At 43.5% G+C, this 26,456-nt stretch overlaps 1 protein-coding gene and 1 non-coding gene across 2 annotated transcripts in view; one reads left to right on the plus strand and one right to left on the minus strand.

The window, feature by feature from the left end:
• PLPP3 (phospholipid phosphatase 3) overlaps positions 1–26,456 on the plus strand; it is a 90,729-nt gene that overhangs the window by 32,864 nt on the left and 31,409 nt on the right. The window contains exon 2 of the mRNA XM_043875616.1: positions 13,378–13,535. Within this exon, the coding sequence (XP_043731551.1) occupies positions 13,378–13,535 (158 nt within the window). The remainder of the gene's footprint in view (positions 1–13,377; positions 13,536–26,456) is intronic.
• On the minus strand, positions 20,574–20,646 carry TRNAE-UUC. Its single transcript has one exon. It is a non-coding gene; the product is annotated as a tRNA-Glu (tRNA).

Here is a 26,456-nt window from a genome sequence, read left to right on the forward strand (position 1 = left end):
AAGGACAGCACAGAGAGAGGAAATAAACTACAAATTAAAAAGTGATTAGTGAGTGTTTAGGCAGAAGGTCAAAGGGATTATTTTGGACTTCAAACTTTTCAGCTTTCAGGGCTTGTATTCAGTTACAAAATTACATCCTTGAATTATTTGTGCAGGTGGCAGCTGTCAGATTTGAAGAAGGTTTCTGTGTTTTACAAAAGGAACATTGACAGGGCCAGGAGTGGGGAGGGTGCTCCTGGGGTGAGGGCTGTCTTCTCAGCCACGCACTGGAATTGCTGTCATCTTGGGCAACCTGTGTGACAGTCCTTGTCTGAGCTGACACAGCCCTGTCCAGGTTAGTCCGGCCACCTTCTGGGGGAAACCAGTCAAGCTGGTTAATTGGTATCATGGAAACAGCCAGAGAGTAGATTTTTAGGACTGTGTTAAATACGAAGGTACATTTAATAAATACCTTTATTAAATATGGTATTTCATCCTCATGGCTCTTCAAAGTGGCTCTTGGCGTCCTTTTCTTTTTCTATAACTGGGCCTCAGCGAAGTTAAGCAGTTTGCTGAAGATTGTGTAGATGATAAGTAGCAAAACTGGTTTTCAAATCCAGGTCTGTTGCTTTCCTGAAATCTGTGCTCTTCCTCTTACTGGGAACTTTCTTCAGGGCAGAAATTCCCAAGAAGATCAGAGCAAATGGGTTAGGTCGAGGTGTGCTGAAGTTGATCCCTTAGCCCTGGCGGGGCAGGGTGGGCCAAGTGCTGAACCAGAGCAGCAGCCTCCTCACTTTACCCCTTCCCAGTATTTTCTGATAGTTTAAGGCTTGAAACATCTGGGAAACTCCGAAGACTAATTGTCTTAAAGATTATCCAGTCTTATCACCCATCTGGTACTTGAAGCTGGTTAGGTTCTCCATAATTTATTCCTGGTACAGTCATCTGCACTTTATGAGGGTACTGTGTTGCTTTGGGAGATTGTGTTCAAAAAACAGGATTTAGGGATATGAAAGAGATTAGATTAAGTTCAGCAGCAAGGGAGCATGGGGGGCGGGGAGGATTCACAGATTATAAAGTGTGTTAGGGGTGGAGTCATTTCTTCTGAATTTTAGTCTGTTTCCTATACATCTATTCAGTACACGTTTGGTGAGCACCCACTAAGTGCCAGGAATTATTCTTTGTGCTGAGGATACAGAGATAAATAAAATAAGGACCCTTTTCTGAAGATATTTCCCAGAAAGGAGTAATGATGATGCTAGGGTGTGGTGGGTCTCAGTATTCCCATCTAGTAAATGGAATATACTATAAAGAAAGTTGAGCCCTGAAGAACTGATGCTTTTGAACGGTGGTATTGGAGAAGACTCTTGAGAGTACCTTGGACTGCAAGCAGATCCAACCAGTCCATCCTAAAGGAAATGAGTCCTGAATATTCATTGGAAAGACTGATACTGAAGCTGAAACTCCAATACTTTGGTCACCTGATGCAAAGAACTGACTCATTTGAAAAGGCCCTGATGCTGAGAAAGATTGAGGGTGGGAGGAGAAGGGGACAACAGAGGATTAGATGGTTGGATGGCATCACTGACTCAATGGACATGAGTTTGAGTAAACTCCTGGAGTTGGTGATGGACAGGGAGGCCTGGCGTGCTGCGATTCATGGGGTCGCGAACAGTCGGACACGACCGAGCGACTGAACTGAACTGAAATGGAATAACTGACACCTCGGATCTCTTGTAGGTTCAAAACTTTATCAGCATATTACTATAATGTTCCTGACTCCACTAGAGTAAGATTTGTAATTACCAGCAACTATTTGGTGGATTTTTATTTGTAAATTCCTTCTCACTTGGCTTTTACTTTTTAGAATGAATGAGCTTCTAATCAGAAAGAGGCTTTTTCTTTTTTTAAACACTATCACCTTGAAAAATAGAACTCTGATAACTTCACTTAGTACATCACATAGACATGTATAAGTTGTGTTTACTTCTTTCTTCTGAAGCATAACCATGTAATTTATTAACATGTACACATTGTTTAACTGACCAGTGAGGCAGATGCATTCTGGCCCCACTGCCATCCTCATTGAATAAACTTGCAAAGAACTTTGTTGTTCAACAAGCTTTGGCTTCCTACCTCATTCCTTTTACTCACCATGAGATCTTTGGCAAATCACTTAGCTTCTGAACTTCAGTTTCCTTATGTCTAACATGAAGATATTATTAACTGCCTTACAGTGGTGACTTGACACAATGCTTGGCTTTGAAAACATTGATAGGAGGCACAGTCTTTGGTTAAGTCTTTGCCATACCCACGCACATACCCATCTACATGGGTCTAATATGGCCATCACTTACATGGAGGAGATGATAAGTTGAATCAAGTGTTCATTGTTTCTATTTTTATGGGTTCAACTAAGGACTTTATATTCTTGAGAGCAGGGATGGAAAAACCACACATCTCCAGGGATCCAATATTACTATTAACATAAATGACTGAAGTAGACCAGTTATAGGAAGACTGACAGTACAAACTCAGTGGGAATGGAACCAAGATGTAGCCTTGGTATCAGGGAGACAGAAGGGCATGGTAGTGCTTTGGAGAATCTGTGTAGCTAGTTACCACTACTTACATTGATTGCCACTGGACAGTAGAGCTGGCTTAAGATGCTGAAATCTGGGACTTCCTGGTGATCCAATGGTTGGGGGTCTGCTGGCCAATGCAGGGGACACAGGTTCAGTTCCTGGTTGGGGAAGATTCCACATGCCGTGGAGCAGCTAAGCCCATGAGCCACAACTACTGAGCCCTCGCGCCCCTAGATCCCGTGCTCCTCAACAAGAGAAGCCAAGGCAGTGAGAAGCCTGAGCACCACAACTGGAGAAAACCCTTGTGCAGAATGAAGACCCAGTGAAGCCATAAATAAATAAATAAATAAATAAAAGCTGAAATCTGAGTGTTATGTAAGACCTCCTGTTATTAAATATTAATAATGAATTTTAAAATATCTTAAAAATGGGGTGGGCCAAACAGAACATCTCTGAAGGCTAGATTTGGCCTTGGGCTGCCAGTGTGTCAGCTTTGACCTAGAACTTGGTAGGACTGTGTAGCTTGATGAGTTGGCTTGGAGTGCCCTGATGGCCTTGGGTTACCTGCCAGCATGTTTTTGCTCTTGCAAGGCCTCCAATAATGCTTCAGTTCTTCATTGTTGGCACTGCATCTGGCTCCAGCCTTGCTTTCTGACTATCTCTAACGTGTCTGATGTCCTGCCAGTCCCCATGCTGTTTATTGTACCACCTCATGAACCTGGTGTTTGTATACACCTGCATAGCATGACTCTGATGAGAGCACACTGCTGACGAATGTACGTTTAACTGCTGGAAAAATAAGAAATGTTTTTCACCCTTATTACACCTCCCATTCAGCCTCCTGTGATCTTCAAGAATGTGGGGCAGGGTGCCTGCTGTGATATTTTTTCTCTGTGTCAGGATGCCAGGTCCCGCTAACCCCTTCTGTTTACACAATCCCAAGAAGTCCATGGAATTAAAGGATTTTATGAGCATGCTTTTCCCGTGGGATCAGATTGCATTGGGAAAAGGGCTGGTGGGGCTGTGGTTCTTGACAGAACTCTGATCATATCTTGTCCCTGCTTAAAAGCTTTCTGTGGCTTTCTATCACATACAGAAGCAAGAAGTAACATTTACAGAGCCAAGTGACTACTGGATGCTTTATATATTGTCTCAGTTAGTCCTCCCAATCCACTCTGTATGTTAAGAACTATTGCACGATGATGGAAATGGAGTTCAGAGAGGTCAAGTGACATGCCCAAGGTCATACAGTAAGCATGATGGGTGATAGAAGTAGAATCCTGTCTGCCTGATTCCAAAATTTCTGGTTAAATTTGAAAAAAGTAACTCTGCCAGAGTGGGTTACATGGCTAAGTGGCTACTTTGTAGAAAAGATATTCAGGTCTTGAATCAGAGTTTGCCAGTGATACTTTAATCCAGATGTTAAAAACATTACTTTCCAGAATTGTCAGGAAGATCAGAGGTGATCATTTACCTAAGAACTGTGAAACCACGCATGTGATTCTTACCATGTCCTAGTTCTGGGCAGTATATTGCAAATGAACATCTCATAAGAGAGACTGAGATAGGAGAGTAGCTGGATCTGTACAAATGCATCTCAACATCTAAGGCTTTACTTTTTAACCCTTGTTCAAGGTCAACCTCCACTTTCCAGAGTTTTGTAGCTTTGCAAATCATCTAGAGTTCATGTGTACTTAAGGGCAGGCTCACTGGCCCCATCTCTGAATGAACTTTAGAGTCAAAGTGTTTGGTTACATACTCTGGTTACACCTCTTATCAGCAAAGTGGACACTGAGGCAAATTATAATCTCTGACCTTCGATGCTTTGGTAATTAACTGATAACTTAGAGGATTGTTTTGAGAGTTAAACTAGTTTATACATCCAAACCTCCTGGCACACAATAAGTGCCCAATGAGTGTACGTGTACTCCCACCCTTATTTAAAGAGGCATCAAAAGAGAGAAAGGAGGTCTTGACCTATTTTTACCTGGAGGAGAGGAATCATAAGTCTTTTGTGTAGTAGTAGAAATAAAGTATCCCATTTGTGAAATATGTAATGGCAACAAAAGAGGTCTGGAATTCTCTCAGTGAGAGGTATAAATCACTGACTGTTGGTTGACCTGTTTTTTTTTTTTACTTCTTGGTGGATATGGCAGCCCTTTAAAATTCCAACTGCAAAAGCCAAAACTGCTAGAGCTAAGATGTTTAAGGTGGCTGATATTTATTCTAAAGGATAAGATGCTTTTATAATACTTTCAGTTCAGTTCAGTTCAGTTCAGTCGCTCAGTCGTGTCCGACTCTTTGCGACCCCATGAATCGAAGCACGCCAGGCCTATAATACTTTAAGCGCTTTCAAATTAGAAAGACCATTCAAAGTCCCTTTTCATACCCACAAAAAGACTAAGTCAGGCATCTCTTTGTCATGGAACCTGAGACTTTCTGATGTTAAGGAACCCAAAAAACAGTGTTCAAGGTTGTGCGCTGAGCACTCACACAGTGCCCAGTGCTCAGGAACTGTCCATATGTGCTTGTGGAATCCAATTAAAGACCCAGGATTTAGACTCAAGGAACCCAGGATCCAGGGCTGGACCTGCCATTCCTTTCTTCATTTCTACCATGTGGTTGCTCTGGGTTCTGACAATCTTCTTTTTGTGAAAAAAAGGCCTGAACTTTCCAGGACCAAAGAACTGAGCATTTGTCAAAGAGAACCTCTAGACCAGAATACTGAATGTTCACACCAGCCAACAGCAAGTGTTTTTCATGGCAGCCTCTTTCAAAGGTGGGAAACGCCTTCATAGTAAACTTAGTTTTGTCTCATCTGGATTGTGTCCAGTCTAAAAATCTGGACAAATATCGTAAACCAAAGAAAGTTTGCACACTTCTAAGACCAGTAGCAATTAATTACTTTAAATAGAAACCCTGTCACTTACAAGCAACATAAATATTTGTATTTTGAACCTCTAAGTAGTAGTTGGGTTGACCATTCTGGCCTTAAGTGATTAAAAAAAAATCAGTTGGTCATATTTTAACAGGGAAGACATTTATAAAGAAAGGGAGGGTCAGGTCATGGAGTAAGAAAACATGAGCCAAAAGAAAGACAGACCTGAGTTCAAATCCCAGTGACCAGTTGACTCACTTGGGAACCTTGGCCACATTATAAAAGTTCTGGCTTCAGTTTTCTGTTGGGTAAAAATGAAAATAAGAGCCTGTAACTTTTCAGAGCTGTTGTGGAGATTAAAATACATTAATTCCTAATTAGGTTCTAAACTCTTTGAAATCAGAAACCTGGTGTTGTCCATTTGTATTTTTCTTTTTCTTAATATTTATTTATTTTGGGCTGCACTGGTCTTAGTTGTAGCAGCAGGATCTTTCGTTGTGGTGTGTGGGCTACTCTCTTGTTGGGGCATGCAGGCTTCAGACGGCTTTGTAGTTGGGACACACACTTTGCTGCCCCGTGGCATGTGGGATCTTAATTCCAGGACCAAAGATCCATCCTGTGTCCCCTGAGTTGACAGGTGGATTCTTTACCACTGGAAGTCCCCTGTCGCGCTCTACTTCTATGCTAGTCTGAATTGGTGCCATTTGCTCACTTTGACTTCAGATGAGCTTCTTAACCTTTCTGAGCCTTAATTTTCCATTTGCAAAGGGAGTAAAGCAATAAAATTGATAGAACTCTATACCCTAGCTAAGATGTATAAATTCCTGTCACAGAAGCATTAAACAACTAGACTTCACATGGGCTCTTTATCCCGTATTATTTTTTGAGTAGATATGTAGGTTTTCTGCAGGTATTAGTTGAATTAGTACTCGCACAGATGCTAGACTTGGCTCATTTTAGGGTGACTACAGTTTGGGTAAAGTGGAAAGTTGGACAGTTCTGGAAAAGGTCTACAGGAGTGATGGGAAAATCTCTCCCTGATGCTCTGATTTTGGTCATGCAAAAGTGCAAAAATTTCTCATTCACCCTCCCACCCCCACTCTTCTCCTACCCTCACAAACGCTTTCTAAAAATCACTTTGAGAACAGAAGGCTGTGTTTAATTTTGCACAAACTTGAAGCTGTGGCTGGAGGGAGCAGGGCTCTGGGGTTGGGTCACTTTGGTAACACTTCCCACATGACTTTATCAATGGGTGGGCCACGAAAACTTATCCCATGTTTTTTTACACCCCACCCCCAAACCGCCCAACCTGCCCAAGTGTTAGTTTTTCAAAGCCCAAGAACTTTCAAAGGCTGAACCCAACACAGGGGCTTTTCTTCATGCTTTGATTTTCTGCCCATTAAGTGTTTGTCAGTGAGTTCGTATTTCGCCTCCCCTGCAGCCTACACATCCCAAGAGGTCCCTTGAGGTTTAGGAAGTTAATTGATCCTTGATTAAAAGAAGGAGAAATGCTTGAGTCCGAGGTCTTAGAATCACCAGATGGGGGATGTGCGTGTGTGTGTGTGTGTATTCACTTACATTTTCATTCTGCTTTGCAAAAAGCTTATAATGTACCTTTCAGTATAGATAAATTTAATTCCAGGATATTGGCCTCAGAGTTTTAATAATATTAGATACTAACGTGTGTAGTACACGGTGAATGTTCAGGGAACAGGAGCCAGTGCTGTTGCCTTGAGTGTTCCAAACAAAAAACTTTCTTCAAAGACCATGAGATTTGCTGAGCTTCAATTAATGCATTAATACTCATAGCTGCTTCCTTCCCTCTATTTTAAGTGACTCATTTACTTTAGAATGTGCCCAGGAGTCAGAGCATTTGAGCCCGTCTACCTCCACAGCTTTTCTGACCCAGTGACTCTGGTAAGTCACTTTAATCCCTTTGAACCTTAGGGTGACTTAATGTGTTAGCTTTTATGACTGCTTCTCCTATTGGCCTTTGGGCCACTGGAAGGCTGGGACTGCAACTCAGTAGTTCCATCAGTGCTGAGAACTGAGAAAAGGCAGCAGGTTTGTCTGCCTTGCCGGTTTATGTGGGGATCCTCTGCACCTCGTGTATCTCTCCAAACCCTGTAGCCAGATTTAAAGTTGTATTTTCATCATAGCAGTGACCCTCATTTTGTTGGTAGCCTATTGCAGTCCTTGTGCTCTGTGCTCGGTTGCTTAGTTGTATCTGACTCTTTGTGACCCCATGGATTGTAGCCCTCCCAGGCTCCTCTGTCCATGGGATTTTCCAGGCAAGAATTCTGGCACTGTTTACCATTTCCTCCTCCAGAGGATTTTTCCTGACCCAGGGATGGAGCCTGTGTCTCTTGAGTCTCCTGCATTGGTAGACAGATTCTTTACCCCTAGTGCCACCTAGGAAGCCCTGTTGCAATCCCTAAGCTACACTGTTTTTATGAGTGTTTTTAGGACCCCAGGGAGAAGGAAATAGCAACCCACTCCAGTATTCTTGCCTAGAAAACTCTGTGGACAGAGGAGCCTGGTGGGCTGCTGTCCATGGGGTCGCACAGAGTTGGACATGACTGAAGCGACTTAGCGTGTATGCCTGCATTAGGACCCCAGAAACCTACTCACATAAGTGTCAAATTAAACCTCCCATCTGGACCATCTTTAGTATCCCCTGTAGAGTGCTCTTTTGTGTGTTCATTGTACTTTCTACATCTGTCAGTCCTCACACTGTAAAAATATTTTAGTGCACTTGTTTTCATGACTTTTTTTACAACACCATGAGCTTCTTGAGGCCAGGTACTTTGATGTACTCTCACCTCAATTTCCAGTACCTATCACTAGGAATTTTCTTGGAATGAAACAGCCAGGAAATATAGTGATTGGCAATAAAGATAGTGCCAACATTGGAAATGGACAGCCTGCTTTGGATTAGAATGGCCTCGTCTCTGTGTCCTGGAGAGGCAAGGCATCATGTCACTTGAGGACTGGCTGCCCCATTGAGGGAGACGTATTTACGCTTTTCCCATCAACTGAAGGGAATCTGAGGTTATTCTTTTTCTGGAGCCAAGTCAAGACTCGACTGGCATCACCCCCAATCATGCCACAAGTCTGTAGGGGAGACAGAAAAGGCCATTGGGTTTTCTCAATGCTGTCTCCATGCCTTTCAAGAAAATAAAACGAACCATATTCAGATCCAACTTCTTGTCTGCTTGTGGTCATCATCCATATTATTGGAACCGGAAACCCTCCCCAAGCCTTGGACAGGAAGGAAGGAAGAGGGTTTGGATGGCTCCCAGGGTGAGTGCAGAACTGACCAGACAGATCTTCTTTCCTAACCTTCTCTGTGGGACTTTCCCTTCCTTCTTCCTTACAGCATGTTTGAGTGTCCACGTGTGCACTGGACTCTCTGCTGACCCTTCCACATGCTCTTGCCTGGTTTCTTCCAACTAAAACAACTGCCTGTACTGATTTCATTCCATGTTCTGTGTCTTCCCCTACTAGACGATAAGCTTCCTGAGGGCAGGACTTATGTCGTCTCTGTACTCCTTGTACTTTGTAGACATATTTGAGACTCAATAAATACTTGTTGAATGAGTGAGTGAATGCATTAATGTATTATACCATCCCATCAATCTCAAAGCAAGTCTTCATTTTCCCATTGAGCAGATGAGAAGAGGGTCATGAGATGGGAAGTAACTTGCTCAAGTAGTGGTGCGCAGAGTTGAAATCATTAACCGAGTTCAGTCTGACTCCACAGCTCTTTTATATGTGTTTTATTGTCCTTAGAAACATATGTTTTACAGGCCTATCATGTGAACACTATTAAAAATAGAAGCTGGAGGCCTAAGAGCGGAACACAAATGTAAGGAACTGGGGGTCTGTTCCCTTCCTGAGTTTATTAGCAACGCTTTGGCTCCTCGGCACCACAGAGGCTGTGGCCAGGCTCAGATGCGAAGCTAACAGTGTTGATCACGATGTGTGGAACTTTAAAAGCGGACTATTAATATCATACTGCTGGCTTTGCAGCTCCTTTTCATAGCCAACTTGGCCACATTTCAAAGTGTTCAGGCAGTGGAATGAAGATGGCTCAGGCCCACAGGATATCGTCTCTCTCCTAGCCCCCAACCCAAGAGGATCAGCTAACTGCACTTGCCACCACTAAACCAGAACATGCATTCACTGTCTCCCCGTCCTCCTCCTTTTCTCCATCCTCGCAGAGACAGAATTTCAAGAGCTGCTGGTGATTGCCTTCCAGGGCCCCTCTGTGTTTACTTTCTGAAGGTCAGGCACAATGCTGTGGTGTGTGGCTGGGCTTTCTTTTCAAGGCACCAGTATGAATTTGATAAAGTAAATTGTTGTTCTAGCAGGAAGCAGTTAGGGGTCACAAAATAAATAGCTGTAGAATTCAAATAAATCCGAAGAATAAAACCAAATAAATCCATGTGTGTATGCATAGTGATACATAAATACACTTTTTAGAAAGTGAGCATTTTTATCACTGCTGGCCAGGACCAGAGTCATTGAAAAACTGTGGTACTTTTTTTTTTTTTTTAAAGGCAGTCTGGGCCTTTGAGCAACATGACGTGAGCTTAATTCTTTTGGAAAAACATGAAAGTGGAATCTTATCTTTTAAATGGCTGCTTATCGTATTTTTTTCCCCCACTAATGAAATTCCTATATGGATGAAACCAATTTGTAAAGTTAAATTGGGGATTTAGGCACTTTGGAGGTGGACGAAGAGACTCTGAGTGAGCTAAACAGTCATTCTGAGCCTCTCTTTTCTCTACTGGGAGATGAGTGATAGTAGTGCTTATGTGATTTTTAAATGACCACTCAGGGTTGTTGGAGGGTTCAATGCAAAAATGGATGCAAAGTGTCTTATACATTGTTGGCGCACATCAGCAGTGACTGTTATCATTGACCAGATGTTTTTCATGGTCTTCCTTAATCTAGACATGCATTGGCTCACCTTTCACTTTTTTTTAACCTTTTCCTCATCTTGGTGAGGTGGCAATGGTGCTTGGTGTTGAACTTGGAGCTGGGGGAGGAAGTGTCTTTCCAGCTTAAGAGGAGAGCATGAACCAAGACAAAGGTCCCGTGTCCCGTTTTGTTGGAGTGTGTGTCAAGGAGGTTCGGGTTGTGGGGACTCCGGAGGTTGGACTTAGGGGCGTCATCTTGTCCTGTGTGGCGGGGAACCATTTACAAACCTTGAGCATGGCCGTGACATGCTCGTGCTCAGGAAGTAAACGGGTGGGTGTGTGTAAGAGGCACAGAAGGCCAGGAGACCAATCTGGAGGCTGCTGCCTGGTCCAAGCAAGAGAGACTGTGGGCCTTCACTTTTTGCTTCAGGCTTATAAGGGCCTTTCCTGGCAGGTGATGAAATCTGTTTTCCATGACCTTTAAGAAAATGGCATCTGAACTGGACGCTGATAAACTAGCAGCAGCTGCGAGAGTGCCTCGCGGTGCTCCTGATGCCCTTGGGCTCTGCTCCAGGTCTGCAGGCAGCAGGGCCCAGCTCAGCTCTGCTCAGTCTTGTCAATGACTTGTTGAACAGTGAAAGAAAAGAATCGGAAATGCCGTTCACTGAGCAGCTTCTGTGTGCCAGCACTCTGCTGGGAGTTTTGGGTGCTTTGATCCCTTTAGGCATCAGTACAACTCATTTATGAGGGGACTGAGGCTCAGGAAGATGGACAAAGAAGCAGAAGTCTCATTGCTAGGAAGTGGTGGATCTGGGGGTTCAAATTTAGGTTATCTTACTCCAGGGTCTTCAGAATTCCATGCCTGAGTGCCTTGAGGTGAGCTTTTCGAAGGGGAAATGGTTGGCTTAAGAGAGGAAGGCACTTAGAGGCCTCATGAGACATCATTAGATTTGGAACTTTGTTAGTGATAATTATAAATCGTGCTGTGGCTTTAGCGGGATGACGTAAAGTAGTGGAAAAGCTCCTGCCCTGGTGCTTGCACTGTCTCCCTCTGTGCTCTTGGTCAAGACAAGAGGATCATTCTATACCTTCTTAGTCATGAGTAAAGGCAGGAAGGGGGTGCATGTAGAGAAGGTTTTGTTGTTTAGTCACTTAGTCAGTGTTGTCCGACTCTTTTGCCACCCATGGACTGTAGCCCGCCAGGCTTCTCTGTCTATGGGATTTCCTAGGCAAGAATCCTGGAGTGAGTTGCCATTTCTTTCTTCAGGGGATCGTCCCAACCCAGGGATGGAACCCTGTCTCTCCTGCATTATAGTCAGATTCTTTACCACTGAGCCACCTGGGAAGCCACAGAGAAGGCTGTTCAGTTCAGTTCAGTCGCTCAGTCATGTCCGACTCTCTGCGACCCCATGAATGGCAACACACTAGGCCTCCCAATCCATCACAAACTCCTGGAGTCTACTCAAACTCATGCCTATCAAGTCAGTGATGCCATCCAGCCATCCTATCCTCTGTTGTCCCCTTCTCCTCCTACCCCCAATTCCTCCCAGCATCAGGGTCTTTTCCAATGAGTCAACTCTTTGCATGAGGTGGCCAAAGTATTGGAGTTTCAGCTTCAACATCAGTCCTTCCAATGAACACCCAGGACTTATCTCCTTTAGGATGGACTGGTTGGATCTCTTTGCAGTCCAAGGGACTCTCAAGAGTCTTCTCCAACACCATAGTTCAAAAGCATCAATTTTTCAGTGCTCAGCTTTCTTCACAGTCCAACTCTCACATCCATACATGACCACTGGAAAAACCATAGCCTTTGACTAGACAGACCTTTGTTGGCAAAGTAATGTCTCTGCTTTTTAATATGCTATCTAGGTTGGTCATAACTTTCCTTCCAAGGAGTAAGCAAGCGTCTTTTAATTTCATGGCTGCAGTCACCATCTGCAGTGATTTTGGAGCCCCCCAAAATAAAATCTGACACTGTTTCCACTGTCTCTCATGAGGTAATGGGACCAGATGCCATGATCTTAGTTTTCTGAATGTTGAGTTTGAAGCCAACTTTTTCACTCTCCTCTTTCACTTTCATCAAGAGGCTTTTTAGTTCCTCTTCACTTTCTGCCATAAGGGTGGTGTCATCGGCATATCTGAGGTTATTGATATTTCTCCTGGCAATCTGGATTCCAGCTTGTGCTTCTTCCAGCCCAGCATTTCTCATGATGTACTCTGTATATAGGTTAAATATGCAGGGTGACAATATGCAGCCTTGACGTACTCCTTTTCCTATTTGGAACTAGTCTATTGTTCCATGTCCAGTTCTAACTGTTGCTTCCTGACCTGCATACAGGTTTCTCAAGATGCTGGTCAGGTGGTCTGGTATTCCCATGTCTTTCAGAATTTTCCACAGTTTATTGTGATCCACACAGTTGAAGGCTTTGACGTAGTTAGTCAATAAAGCAGAAATAGATGTTTTTCTGGAACTCTCTAGCTTTTTTGATGATCCAGCAGATATTGGCAATTTGATCTCTGGTTCCTCTGCCTTTCCTAAAACCAGCTTGAACATCTGGAAGTTCTCAGTTCACGTATTGCTGGAGCCTGGCTTGGAGAATTTTGAGCATTACTTTACTAGCGTGTGAGATGAGTGCAATTGTGCAGTAGTTTGAGCAATCTTTGGGATTGCCTTTCTTTGGGACTGGAATGAAAACTGACCTTTTCCAGTCCTGTGGCCACTGCTGAGTTTTCCAAATTTGCTGGCATATTGAGTGCAGCATTTTCACAGCATCATCTTTCAGGATTTGAAATAGCTCAACTGGAATTCCATCACCTCCAGTAGCTTTGTTCGTAGTGATGCAGAAGGCTGTAGGTCACTACAAAGGCAAGGAATTGACATCACTATCGATGCTGTTATCTGGGGTGGTGTTTGCTGTAGGGCCTTCTTCTTTGACCTCTTTGCACTGATGTTTTCCCTCTGTCTTGTTTTCTCCCCTGTATATGGTGATGACGGTTCCATCTTGACCAGCGGGCCTACCTTTCATCATCATCGAGACAAGCACCATCAAGCCTTACCAACGGGGGTTTTACTGCAATGATGAGAGCATCAAGTATCCGCTGAAAACCGGGGAGACAATCAACGACGCTGTGCTCTGCGCTGTGGGGATTGTTATTGCCATCCTCGCGGTAAGTGCCCAGACTGTGGTGGGCAACCTATCTAACTCCCTGGTAGCATGTTATGGTCTAACTGATATAGCAGAGGCTTAGAAGATCAAGTAGAATTTCACTTGATTGACACTATTTCATGCAGTTAATACTATTACTAAAAGTATTGGGTTGGCCAAAAAGTTCGTTTGGGATTTTCAAAACCCAAATGAGATTTTTGTCCAACTCAATATTTTAAAATAAAAAAAAATATATACACTGTAAGTATTATAAAAGTATGCTAAGCAACCTTCTAAAATACTTTGCATACATTATCTCTACAATAGTCAAAGTGTAGATATTGTCCTTATCTTTCTTCTACAAATTAAGAAATGGAGGTTCGCAGAGTAAAAATAATTTTCCCAAGGTCACTTGGTTCATGAGTGATAGAGTTGGGGTTTAAACCTAGTTGTCTTCCTTACCTCAGGCTTCCCAGGTGGTGCAAGTGGCAAAGAACCCGGCTGCCAATGCAGGAGATGTAAGTGATGCGGGTTTGATCCCTGGGTCAGGAATATCCTTTGGAGGAGGTCACAACAACCCACTTCAGTATTCTTGCCTGGAGAATCTCATGGACCAAGAAGCCTGGCAAGGCTGCAGTCCGTGAGCTCACAAAGAGTTGGACACAACTGAGTGAGCACACATGCATGTCCCTTACCCCAGAGTCTGAGCTCTGAGCCACCATGCTGTAAATCTGAGCCCCAGAGGACAGGAGAAATGCCTTACTGAATTTCTTGGGCATTTTCTATATTTTTTCCACACTATTGTGCTGCTGCTCTGACAGTGATAATGCTGCTGGCATGATCTGGCATATTGTTTAATTCTCTTACCTGGTAAATGAGACTTGCAGTCCAAAGACCTAGGTTCTAGACCTTGCCCTCCACTGCCAAGCTGTACATCATTAAAACCAAGGGTGACCATCTTGCTTCAAAGCTTTGCAGTGAGGAGTAAAAGAGATCATGAATATTGAAGTACTTGGTAAACTCTTAATTGCTGACCCGTCACTCATATGGTCGCTCATACCCAGAGGTAAAGTCTAGACTTATATCCAGATCTTCCCTTAGAGGATGAAGCCCTCAATGCAGGTGCAAAAATGTGCTACCAGCTTGACAAGGTCCAGAATTATTTTGAGCAATGGCAGCCACGTGGGAATTGGGGTATTGTCTATCTGGGCTGTGCTTAGATCACAGCCTTGTTTTAGATGTGTCCATTTAGAGCAGGGGAGGGGAAGAGTGAGGGAATCCAGTCTTATAATTTGTAGTTCATACATTTTCACAGCCATCCATTCCACATATCCGCTATTTTCAGTTTTTCCTTTGTCCTTGAACCCCAGCAACATGGGCAAAGGGCTAGGCATCACGTCCACCAAGATCAAAAATTCTCTCTTCTAGATTCTAAGTCGTCTTTGTGTTAATCCAAACATGGAAGCTTATCTTTGGGCTGTATCAGCAAGCCAAGAAGGGAGAAACTTAATGGACTTCTCCAGGCCAGAATACTGAAGTGGGTAGCCTTTCCCTTCTCCAGGGGATCTTCCCAACCCAGGTCTCTTGCCTTGCAGGTGGATTCTTTACCAGCTGAGTCACCAGGGAAACCCGAGAATATTGGAGTGGGTAGCCTATCCCTTCTCCAGCGGATCTTCCTGACCCAGGAATTGAGCTGGGGTCTCCTGCATTGCAGGTGGATTCTTCACCCTCTGAGCCACCAGGGAAGCCCAATATTAAGAACACTGAGTGTAAAATAGGGGCTTAGTATTCCCATCACTCAAATGGAAAATCTGAAGCTCAGAGGGGTTCAGTGATATGCTCAAAGTCAAAAGCAAGTAAAAATTGGGGTTCAAGTCTAAACCTGGTTATTCCAAAGCCCTCTGTCCGTGTTGCTGACTTGATTGTGGACAGGAGGTTGGCTGTCCTATTCAAGTGCTCAGTGGGATAGGCGGTTAGCTACTCTTGCCTTCTCTGCATCAAATATAAACAGCTGATGGTCCACAGAGTGCACTGCATGAAGTTTTTCTTTTGACTTCCCCACTCTGGGGGTGGGTTATAAACTTTGAGACCCCTCTTTGTTTTTTAATAACATCGTAAACCAGGCACACAATCAACAGTTTGACATTGGGGAGGGGGCAGGGAGGCAAGTAGAATTCTTTCCAACCTTTAAAAGAAAAACAGTCCATTTGGCAACCGTAGTAAAGGTGGACTAAGGATCTTTGTGTTCAGAAGCTGAGAAATACAAAATCTAATTTTACTCTTTGCTCCAAAGTTACAGTTGGGGTTGAGTTCTTTAGGAAGAATGGCTTTGCCTGGAAAGAAGCGTTTGTAATGGAAGGTCAATACTTAACACGGTATCTGCTGCTCAGCTTTGAGCAGGTGTTTTTGACACTTGGAAGCTCAGTTAAATTGAATTCTTTTAGAAGCTGGCTCTAACTTGGGAGCTGTTGAGATAAGAATACCGCATGGACAGGGATGTTCAGACAGATGTGGCCTCTGCTCTCTTTACGTGCAGTTATTAGCAGCCTGCCTACTGGGCTGCTCCTGGGCACAGTGCCGGGGAGAGAGGCCTGGGGCCCCCTAGATTATGTGAATCAGGTAAATCCCTGGGCTTCCCTGCTGGCTCAGTCAGTAAAGAATCTGCCTGCAATGCAGGAGACCCTGGTTCCATCCCTGAGTCAGGAAGATTCCCCGGAGAAGAAAATGACTACCCACTCCAGTATTCTTGCTTGAGAAATTCCCATGGACAGAGAAGCCTGGTGGACGCCATCCAGTCCATGGGGTCACAAGAGACGGACGTGATTTAGCAACTAAACCGCCACCACCTGGGTTTTCTAGACCTCATTTTCCTCATCTGTAAAATTGAGAGTACTGTTTGATTTCACACCTGGGGGGGCATATCCTTGGCTGCAGTGGACTAGGAGGACACAGGGTGCTCATGTCGCTTCTCCTGGGTCCTTGCTTCTTCCTTCCTCACTAAGAAAAGCCTGCTTCGAAGAACTTAGTTGTGGCTGGCCTCTCTCCTCATGTCATATGGAAGTTTTAATTAAAATGCTCCCTGACCTCCCAGGTTCCCTTGAAAGAGTCAGGCGCTGTGCCTTGGTTATGGGATGGGATGTGATGGGATGGGCAACGAGGACGTTTCCCCCACCCACACAGTGCCAGCAGACTAGGTCTGGATGGTGCTTCCCTTTGCTTCTGAGAAAGCCATCCTTTGTCAGATGCTACTGTTGCGTCATGGAAACCTGGGGCCGTGTTCAAGCCTTTTGCACCCTCCCAACACACACACACACACACACACACACACACACACACACGAGTTTTCCGATGTCTCAGTTTCACATGGGGTTAAAAGTGTGGACTCTGGTTCACCCCCAAGCTCCTCTGCTCTAGAACGTGTAGAAAATTAGTGAGCCTCCTTGCTCTCATCTATGAAGTGGAGATACTACGTCTACTTATGAAGGTCTTCAGAAATAAATGAGCTAATGTGTGGAAAGTAACTCAGTGCCTGACACAGGCAGTATCTTCAGCAAATGTTCACTGTTTTTATTGTGAGTAAACAGCATCAAAAAATGATGAAGTAAAAAAAATAATGATGAAGTGACTTAGTCAAGACCTTTTACCTGGCAGAAGTAGAATTAGGAAAGGCCCTCCAGCCTTTGGACTCATCACATCTCCCGCTCTTCCCTTGTAGTTTATTCATGAGAACTCAGGTCTCTTGACTCTCGTGCCAATACTCTTTGCAAGAAAACTTTAGCCTCCTGATCCAGATGCCCCTGCATTTCAGCTGGAGGTGTGTGTGAGATGTGGGCTGCTAATGAGGTATGCTCACCCACTTACCTGTCTTTAATGACCAGAGTAATCATGAACAAGAGAAAAAGCAAAGACCTCAGAGGAAAAGTGAATAATTCCCATTAATACATATGATCAATTCTGGAAAAGCTATACAACTTGACTTTAACAACAACAACCCTCTCTCCCATTGTGACTGGCCAGAGAGCCTTGCTGGCTCCATGCAGAATCTGCTTCTGATGAGAGGGCGTGAATGACAGTCAGGGAGGGTGAAGGGGGACCCGGAGCTGGAAATCTAATCAGCCTGCTACTTGGTGCCCTGGCCTCCTCCCGCCAAATGTCAGGTTTGTTTAAAACAACAAGAGAAGCCTTGACTGATCTGGGTGCCCCTGCTCCAGTCTGAATAGTCCCCACAACAAAGGCATGGCACACCAGTGGGGTTTCAAGATGCAAATTTCAGAAGTTATAGAGAAAGCAGACACCTTTCTATGGCAGGAGATGTGGAAAAATCAGGTCATTTTGACCTCTTTTTCAGATGTAGCTTAGATTTTGAAATTATAGCATAATAGGAATTCCTTCCAAATCCACAAGGCAATGGTTCCTATCCCTGCCTCCAAAGGGTTTAATGACTCTAGCAGCAGTTAGATTAGGAGCAAAAACAGTAAATATCATCTTTTATCTAGCCTTCTCTCCAATTGCCTTGCACCATGCTGTGCAAAGAATTATGCGCAAAGATTTTAATATGGAAAAAATGCTTAGTATTCCTTTTAAATAAACATGGGCTCAAGTGCTTGCTTTGGTCAGACCCTGAAAGGGGTTTAATAAAGATTCTTAATATCTAGGAGTTGAAGTATGATGAATCATGAGTGAATCCACTTCTCCCTCTGGCCATAAAAATGCTCCTTTTCCTCACATCCCATCCATTTTGAACCTCTGCTATGACATTCCTAACTAGAGATAAAGCTCAGATTTTGGCTTTGATTGAGGTTCGTGGCCTAAAACTTCTGAGCTTCTTCATTCTGTGACTTGTCCTTCAACTTCTGTCAAGGCATTGACCCCTTTGGGAAAAGAACTATACCTACATTTACTGTAAATTGGTGACAATAATTCACCAACTCCTGGGAGTCAAATCAACTGACATTACATGTGTCAGCAGTGAGAACTGGCCTTTTCATTTCTATAGTGTTGTACAGTTTAGAAAGTGCCCTTCATGTGCACATTCTCTTATCTGCACTTGGTAGTGATTCTGTGATTCTTGGGGGTGGATTGGTATGGCTAAGGGAACTGGAGATCAAGAAATGAAGTGACTTTCCCATAATTAATGAGTGGCAGGGCCAGACCAGGAGTCCTCTGATTCTAAGGCAAGGCTTTTTAAAATGAGACCACTGCTGCCTCCTAAAGCCTGCTTCCCTTCCACAATTATTTCTCAAGTCCGCATGGCATGGCAGGTGCTAGTGATCCAGGATTGAACCTTCGCCTAACAAGTTGTGTGTTGTCTTTTGTCACTAAACTGCCCGAAGCTGCCCCATCTCCAGCAGACAGATAGCACCTTCAATATATATCACCTTGTAATGTGATTTGTGTCCACTTCTCATCTCCCCAGCTAGATAATAGTTTCTTGCACGGCAGAGATCAGATTTTTCCCTCTTGCACATGGTAGATACTAAATAAACACCAAGCCAATGTTGCCTTCTCCAGGAAGCATTCCTTGACTGCCTCCTCCCCCACCTTCCAAAGATCCCAGAGGTCCCTGGGCCCACCTCTGTCTTTGCAGTCACTGAATCAAACTGTCATGTCTGTTTACTTGACTATTTCCTGGTGATTCTGCTAGAGTAGGGATCGGTCTGATTTTGATTTTATATTGCTAGCATACGGCACAAATTTGGGTACTCAATATATACAATTGTAAAAATCATAGAAGAGGCCATACATTTCGAGCAGAAACTGACAAGCATTAGGTCAAAAGATGTTAGAGGACCTAGACGAGCAGGGACAAGTGTCCTATTTGTCTCCCTAAAATCTGGATGATGGCCTCTGATGTACATGGGAGCCTGCTCTGTACCATATGCACATTTCTGGCTGGAGAGACAAGAAGAAGAGCTTATACCTCCAAGACTTGTTTATTCAGGATCAGGCTTCGGTTTGCCCATATCTGGACTTCATTACTTCCTCCCCACCCCCCACTCTCTTTATCTGAGAGAGCACTGCCAAGAAAACAAGGTTCCCCAAGACTGCCTCCTCATTAAAGGTTAGTCGAGTCTTCAACTCTGAAAGAAAATGTGAAGTCAGGCTGGCCCAGCGGTGCCTTGGTGGGAGACCCAGTTCCCCCAGTTTACAATCCACTATATCTGTGCAATTACCAAGACCACCAACAGAGAATGATCATGTTAATCCTTCAACTGTGTCATCCCTGATCAGAGGGCTACAGAGCTCTTCAGACCTCCTTACTGCATGAGGAGGGGCGGGGAGAGGGTAACAACCCCATTTGCAAGGTAACAAACACAGGCACTGAGATTAAGATTTAGGTTTTTCCCTGTCCCCACCCCTCAGCCCCACCACACACACACACTCTAGCAATTCTTCCTTAGTTAGTATCATTCTTAGGGGCTCAGGACTATTTGGAAAATCTATCTAATATGAAGGTGATGATATTCTCCACGTTAAGTGACAATTCTTAGGAGGCTGGGCCATCTGTTCATGTGAGTCAGTGTTAGGGGATGGGATAGAGGATTAGATACCATTGGCCCACTATCTAGTGGGCTGGAAACTAATATGCCTTATCTTAAATCCTCTTCAGCATCTGCAGGGGATAGGTATTATTGACCCTATTTTACTAATGAGGGAGGGTCTGAAGGTTTACAAGGGGAGTGTGGCCAGTGTGAGGTTATTCTGCTTGGGGAACAGGGAGGAGGAATTGATACCAGGGCTGTCTGGCTTTAAAACCCAGCACAGGAGCTGACATTGAAGACCCACTGTGCGCTTGGGGCTATGCAGAGTGCTCTGTATTTAGTGAGCTAGAAAACCTTTAGTTCCTGGTTGTAAAGAGCTCTTTGTATGGAGGAGGACAAAACATCTAGGCCCTTGGGCAGATGATTACCCAAGACTGACATGTGGGGGAGTGGGTTTTCTTTCTTTCTTTTTTAACAATTTTTTTGTTTCTTTTAAAATAGCTTTTAATTTAGTTATTACTCTCTCTCTATTTTATGTATTTATTTTTTGCCTTGCTGTGCAGCATGTGGGATCTTAATTCCCCAACCAGGGATCGAACCTGCAGTCCCTGCATTGAAAGTGCAAAGTCTTAACCACTGGACCACCAGGGAAGTCCCTGGGATAGTGTTGTGTAGGAAGTCGTTTGTTCAGAAAGCGAAAGCCTCTCTGAGAGAGACCTTCCTTAGAACATACAGGCAGCTTCTAGGCTTCCCCTTGGCCTAGAAGCTGAGATACAAGACATGGATACTGTCCTTGGAGCTTATGGAACAGGCCAAGTACATGACTGACTGTACCATTAGACCCTCAAGGAGACTAAAGAACTGGGAGCTAGAAGATAGCCAGGGCAGTGAAGGATAGTAAGCCCCAGAGAGCTTCAAGGACAAAACAAGAGAAATGCTGTAAATTAGCAGTCCCCAGCCTTTTTGGCACCAGGGGCGGGTTTTGTGGAAGACAATTTTTTCCACCCACCAGGGTGAGGGGGGGATAGTTTTGGGATGACTCGAGCACAATACATTTATTGTGCACTTTACTTCTATTATTACATCAGCTCTACCTCAGATCATCAGGCATTAGATCCTAGAGGTTGGGGACTTCTGCTGTAGATGGTCTAAGGCAGAAATCAAGTACTGTGGGAGTTGAGAGGAAGATCACTGAAGGTCGTTTTCATTGGTGAAGACTTCATCATCATTATCATCATCATTCATGGAGCACTGCATTTAATTATCACAGCAACCCTTGAGCTCTTGGTAGTGCCATCATATCATCTCCCTTTGTACACAGAAGGAGACTGAGAGTCATAGAGCTCAGCTGCCCAAGACTTTTGAGTAAAGGAGCCCAAACTCTAACCTGGTGCACCTAGCTGGCACTTGAGCCCTACTTTGAAACAGAGGTGAGACTTTCATCAGAGATCCTGATGTTCCAGACAGAAGGGATGGCTTCACCAAGACTGAAACAATAGGGCCTTTTCAGGAAATGTCAAGCAGACAGACCTGTTCAGCAAGAGAAATGGAGTATAAGGGAGAAGACAAAGATAAGGTAGGAAGAGATGACTGCAAGATTGTGAAACTCCTTGAGTGCTGAGGAGTTTTTACTCTCATTAATAGGCTAGAGATTGATGAAAGTATTTTCAGCTCACTTGGCCAACTGTTCAATGAAGGTTAAGGACGAGGTCTGAACTGCAGTGGTGGTAATGCAAAGAGAAGAGAGAGAATAGGATGGAAATGACATCCCTCCCACCTTGCAAACATGGGATGAACAGAAGTGGATGACAATGGCGTAAAGGAGAGGGTGCGGTCTAAGACTTCCTGTCTTTGCAGTTCTGTGTTTGGTTGCATCTTGAGTAGGAATGGAGGGAAGAGAAGTGAAGTTTGGGGCAGATGCTGGAATGAGTGTGACTTGGTCAGGTGGGCATGCTGATGATACTGGTTTGATAACTAGTTGGAAGATTTGGCAGAAGATTGGAGTAAGACTGATGGGGTAAAGGGTGAGCTGAAACTAGAGAGCAAAGTAAATGCCCTTTTGAAGGTCATTTTCACAGGTGAAGTCACAGAGAAAAGGCAAGGATACAACCCTAGGAAGACTGACATTTATCTAACAGCATCCAGAAGTGGAGCCACTGGGAAGAGAAAGGTGTTTGAGAAATAGGAAGAAAAGCACAGTGGTGACATTAAGGATGGTAGGAAATTCAAGGTCAAAGGAGCGAGAGGTGAGCAGTAGGCAATGCTATAGAGAGAACTCTTGCATGGATAGGCAGAGCTGATCACCTAGGAGACTCATGCCTTTGAATCCCTGACTTTGGAAAATAGACTGCTTCATCTTTCAAGATGCCTCCTTTGTAAAGTTTGGGCTTTAAGGCTTAGGGCGGCCACTGTTGATTTCGACCATAAATAGCTTCTGTGACTTCTCTCTGGCTTCTTTGCTGTCCATATTCTAGACCTACCCATAAAGCCTAGAAACTCCACTGGTGGCCTTGGACAGATTTGGGTCCCATTGCCTTTCCTGATCTGTGAGGCACTGATCTCCTATCAAGAGGTTAAAGACAACTGAGTGGGAGAAGCATGGGAGACTAAATTTCTTGTCAGTTATTTCTAGTCACTGAAAATACTGCATTTCATTGTAGTAGATGAAGCAAAGATCAAAGAAGATAGAGCAACACTTCTGTCTCCGTCCTTAGAAGCAGGACTTGGATATGTTACATTTCCCTTTCCCTTACTGAGAAATCAAGTGAGAAAAAATGATTCTTCCTTCATTAATCTCCATCATTCAGTGCTTGTTGAATGAATGAACCTCTTCTGGATTGAAAGAAGTTCATTCATCCACAGAAATGAGATGTGAAGGGGGAGCTTGGTGCTCTGTGGCTGATGGGGGTCTGGATGTACAGGTGCCTGACAGGGTGACATGACCTTCCTAGGTGCTCAGGGAATACCCGTCTCACTGGAGACTTCCATCCTGCCACCTGGTAGGGCTTCTAAGAGAAAGCCAGCTAGATGCCACTGGGCAGAACATGGGAGGCCCAGGCTGCAGCAAGCGCACGGACATTGTCCACTACCTTATCCCCAAGAGTGATGCAGTGGCCTCTCTGGCCTTCATCACACTCATTTATAAAGTATGGAGAATAATTTAGCAATTCTTAGCGTGTTGTGAGAAGCAGGTAATGCAGTAGATAGGGAAAAGTTTTTTAAATTGTTACAGACTATGCAGATGTTATCATTGAAGCAAACCAGAATATCAGGGACATTTGTCCTTCGAATTTGGCAGCAGAAGATGAGTTCTCAGACTCTGTAAGAGGGATCGTTAGGACTCTGTGCAAAGTCTTACTTTTCTTGGGATAATCTATATAGTGGACAGTTAACAAATAACACGAACAATGCAGTAGGGTGGCCCTTGCTGCCTGGAATTTAGACTTTCTTTCTGCTTTGTTCCCCTGAAAAAGACATCCTAGATGAAATGGTCAAAACCAACATCTCCATACTCATATTTTTCTGGTTCTACCTTGGAGAGGTGGTACTTCCAAATTCTTTAGTGTGTTATGTTCTTTTCCAGGGATCTCTTAGAACTATTTTGGAAAAGATGTTTTATACAAGTATAGACATTTCCTGGAGATATTGCACATTCAGTTTCAGATCATCGCAATAAAGCAAATATTGCAATAAAGTGAGTCATGGGTTTTTGGTTTCCCAGGGCATGTAAAAGTTACGTTTACACTAAACTGTAATCTGTTAAGTGTGCAATTGCATTATGTCTAAGAAATAATGTTTATGCCTGAATTAAAAAATACTTTATTGCTAAAAAATGACCACTGATCATTGATTGTGACAAATATAATAACAATGAAAAATTAGAAATATTGAAAGTATTACAAATTTCAAAACATAGTACACATAGACATGAAGTGAGCAAGTGCTGTTGGAAAAATGTTGAGGATAGACTTGCTTGATGCAAGGTGGTCACAAACCTTCAATTTGTAAAAAACAACAACCACAACAACAGTATCTGCAAAGTGCAATAAAATGGTATGCCTGTGTTAATTTTTTGTTTCTTTGTTTCCAAGGGAAGGAAAAAAAAAATTATTGTTTGCAGAGCTCTTCTGCTAGGTGCCAGATATTTGATATATCATCTTCTTGATTCCCCTGGCAAGGATCTTGCCAGGTAGATTTTAATCCTTTTACAATTTTTAATTTCTTTTTTTTTCTTTAAAATTTTTGTTTTATATTGGAGTATAGTTGATTAACAGTGTTGTGTTAGTTTCATATGTACCGAAAAGTGATTCAGTTATATATATACATGTATCAATTCTTTTTCAAACTCTTTTCTCATTTAGGTTATTATAGAATATTGAACAGAATTTCTGTTGCTATACAGTAGGTCCTTGTTGGTTGTTTTAAATATAGCAGTGTGTACTTGTCAAGATATTACTCTTATTTCATAGACAAGGAGACCTAAGCCCAGAGAGGTGAAGTCACTTGTCTAGGTTCACAGTAAGAGATGGGATATACAGATCAAGATTTTTCTGGCTCCAAAAGTCAGTGCTTCTTTCACCACCGTGTAATCTCTCCTTTCCAAAATGTATCTCCTAATGTTTTTCCAAATTTCCTCTCCAGAGCAGCTGAATATTTATGAATATGTGGGCAATTGAGCTCCTGTATACCAGAAAAGACTGGAAGAGGAGCTGTCTTAAGAGTTGGAGGCAACCTCCCTCCAAACTCAGCCATTCTCTGGCGAGGACTGATTGATCCCTTTCTGTCCCCTCATAGCGTAATTGCAATGCTTTCCCACTTTATTAGTTTCCAGATTTTGTGCCAAGTGCTTTAAAAGGCAGGTAGGGGAGAATTCTCCTCTGCTCGCCTGGCAGCCTGCCATGACCCCCAGAATTTGTTGCTTGATGTTTCAGAAAGGGATCGACATGGAAGGCATTTTTCTCAGCTGTGAAATTTACATATCACAACTTTGCTGACTGAAGCAGAAATGAGGGCTCCAGGGGCCAGAGTCTGCGAGTGGGGACAGAGCCTTTGTAGGGGGAGGGGGGGAGGGAAGAGCTTATTTTATTACCCGGGAATAAAAACATTGCGAGTAATGAATAAAGTCCGAAAGCAGTAAATCTGGAACTCCAGAGTTAGGTGTGTAACGTGTCAGAGAACAATTTAAGCCTTCGCCTCTTCTGCAGAAGTGAGGTATTTGGGCAGCCCAAATTTCATTAAATGGTCTTTTAAGGGTTAGGATTACAAGAAGCCAAACCTGGCCAGTTCATAATGATGATTTATGGCTGTATTGTCAACTCCCCGACCTTCTGTACAAGGGGATGGAGAAAATACATAATTTGTTGCTCATTAACTCCAAAATCTGTCAGGGCTGCCCCAGAAGCCATGTGGTCCTGGAGTCATATGTCTGCTAAATGGCTTCAGCCTGATCCTGTCCTTGAAAATACACAGTTGCTATTCTATAGTGGAAATTGTTTTTAATAACAGAAATAATAAAAATGATCTTGATGTAGTCTTCTGTGGGTCTTTGAGCTTGAAAGTTAGAATATCTGGGCTCTACTCTTAACTGTCAGCTTTCTAGCCTCAAATCCTTCAGATAAGTCACTATTTCTCAGTGCCCTAGTATTCCCATCAGTAAACTGGGTATATTGTCCTCACAGATTGCAGATTAAATGAAACTGTAAGTTGCAAAAGAAATATAAAAGATTGCTAGTATTATTAGAGTTGTTGTTGGGAATTTGAGGGGCCATCAGATGTTCTCTTTTTATCTTTATCTTCCCATGAGAGGAGGAAGCATTTTACTTAGCAGCTTGCTATTTGCAAGACTGTAGCATTGAAAACTGAAGTTTCAGAATGAAGGGTATCAGCGCTAAAATTGTCCTTGAGATGTAACCAGACCCTTTCTCCCTGAGATGACTGAAGCGGAGAGGTAACACCCCTGGGACTAATCAACCATGAAATGATGTAAGAGATGCTGATCTGCAGTGGGAACCCACCTGTTCTTTTTCAGCATCAAATTGGAAATCACACCCAAGACATGCCCATTTAGAAACAGTTTCTTATCTGTTTCAGTGGATGGTTCAAGGAACTCAGGAACCTAGGGCAGGAATTATGCATGGGGCCTTGATTCTGTTCTTGGCTTGTGTCATATCTGAGCAAGTATGTTTCCTTTCCTGCTGCTTATTATCTTTGCTTTGATGAGAGGCTACTGGTGAAGGCAGCACTGGAGAGCTGGGAATAAATGCCACTGCAGTTATGAAGGAATTAATCACGGAGTCTGGGGCCTTCATTTTGCAAATGGACTCGAACTCTGGCCCCTTGACTCCTAGTTTAGTGCTTTTCCCCCCATGTCTAAAGTCAAGTGAGACTTTAAAAAAAAGAAGAATAAGAAAGAGAGAACATGATGGTGGTAATAAACATCTGGAACATATTAGCCCATAAGG

Source organism: Cervus elaphus, chromosome 20, assembly GCF_910594005.1.
Source record: "Cervus elaphus chromosome 20, mCerEla1.1, whole genome shotgun sequence".
NCBI lineage: Eukaryota > Metazoa > Chordata > Mammalia > Artiodactyla > Cervidae > Cervus > Cervus elaphus.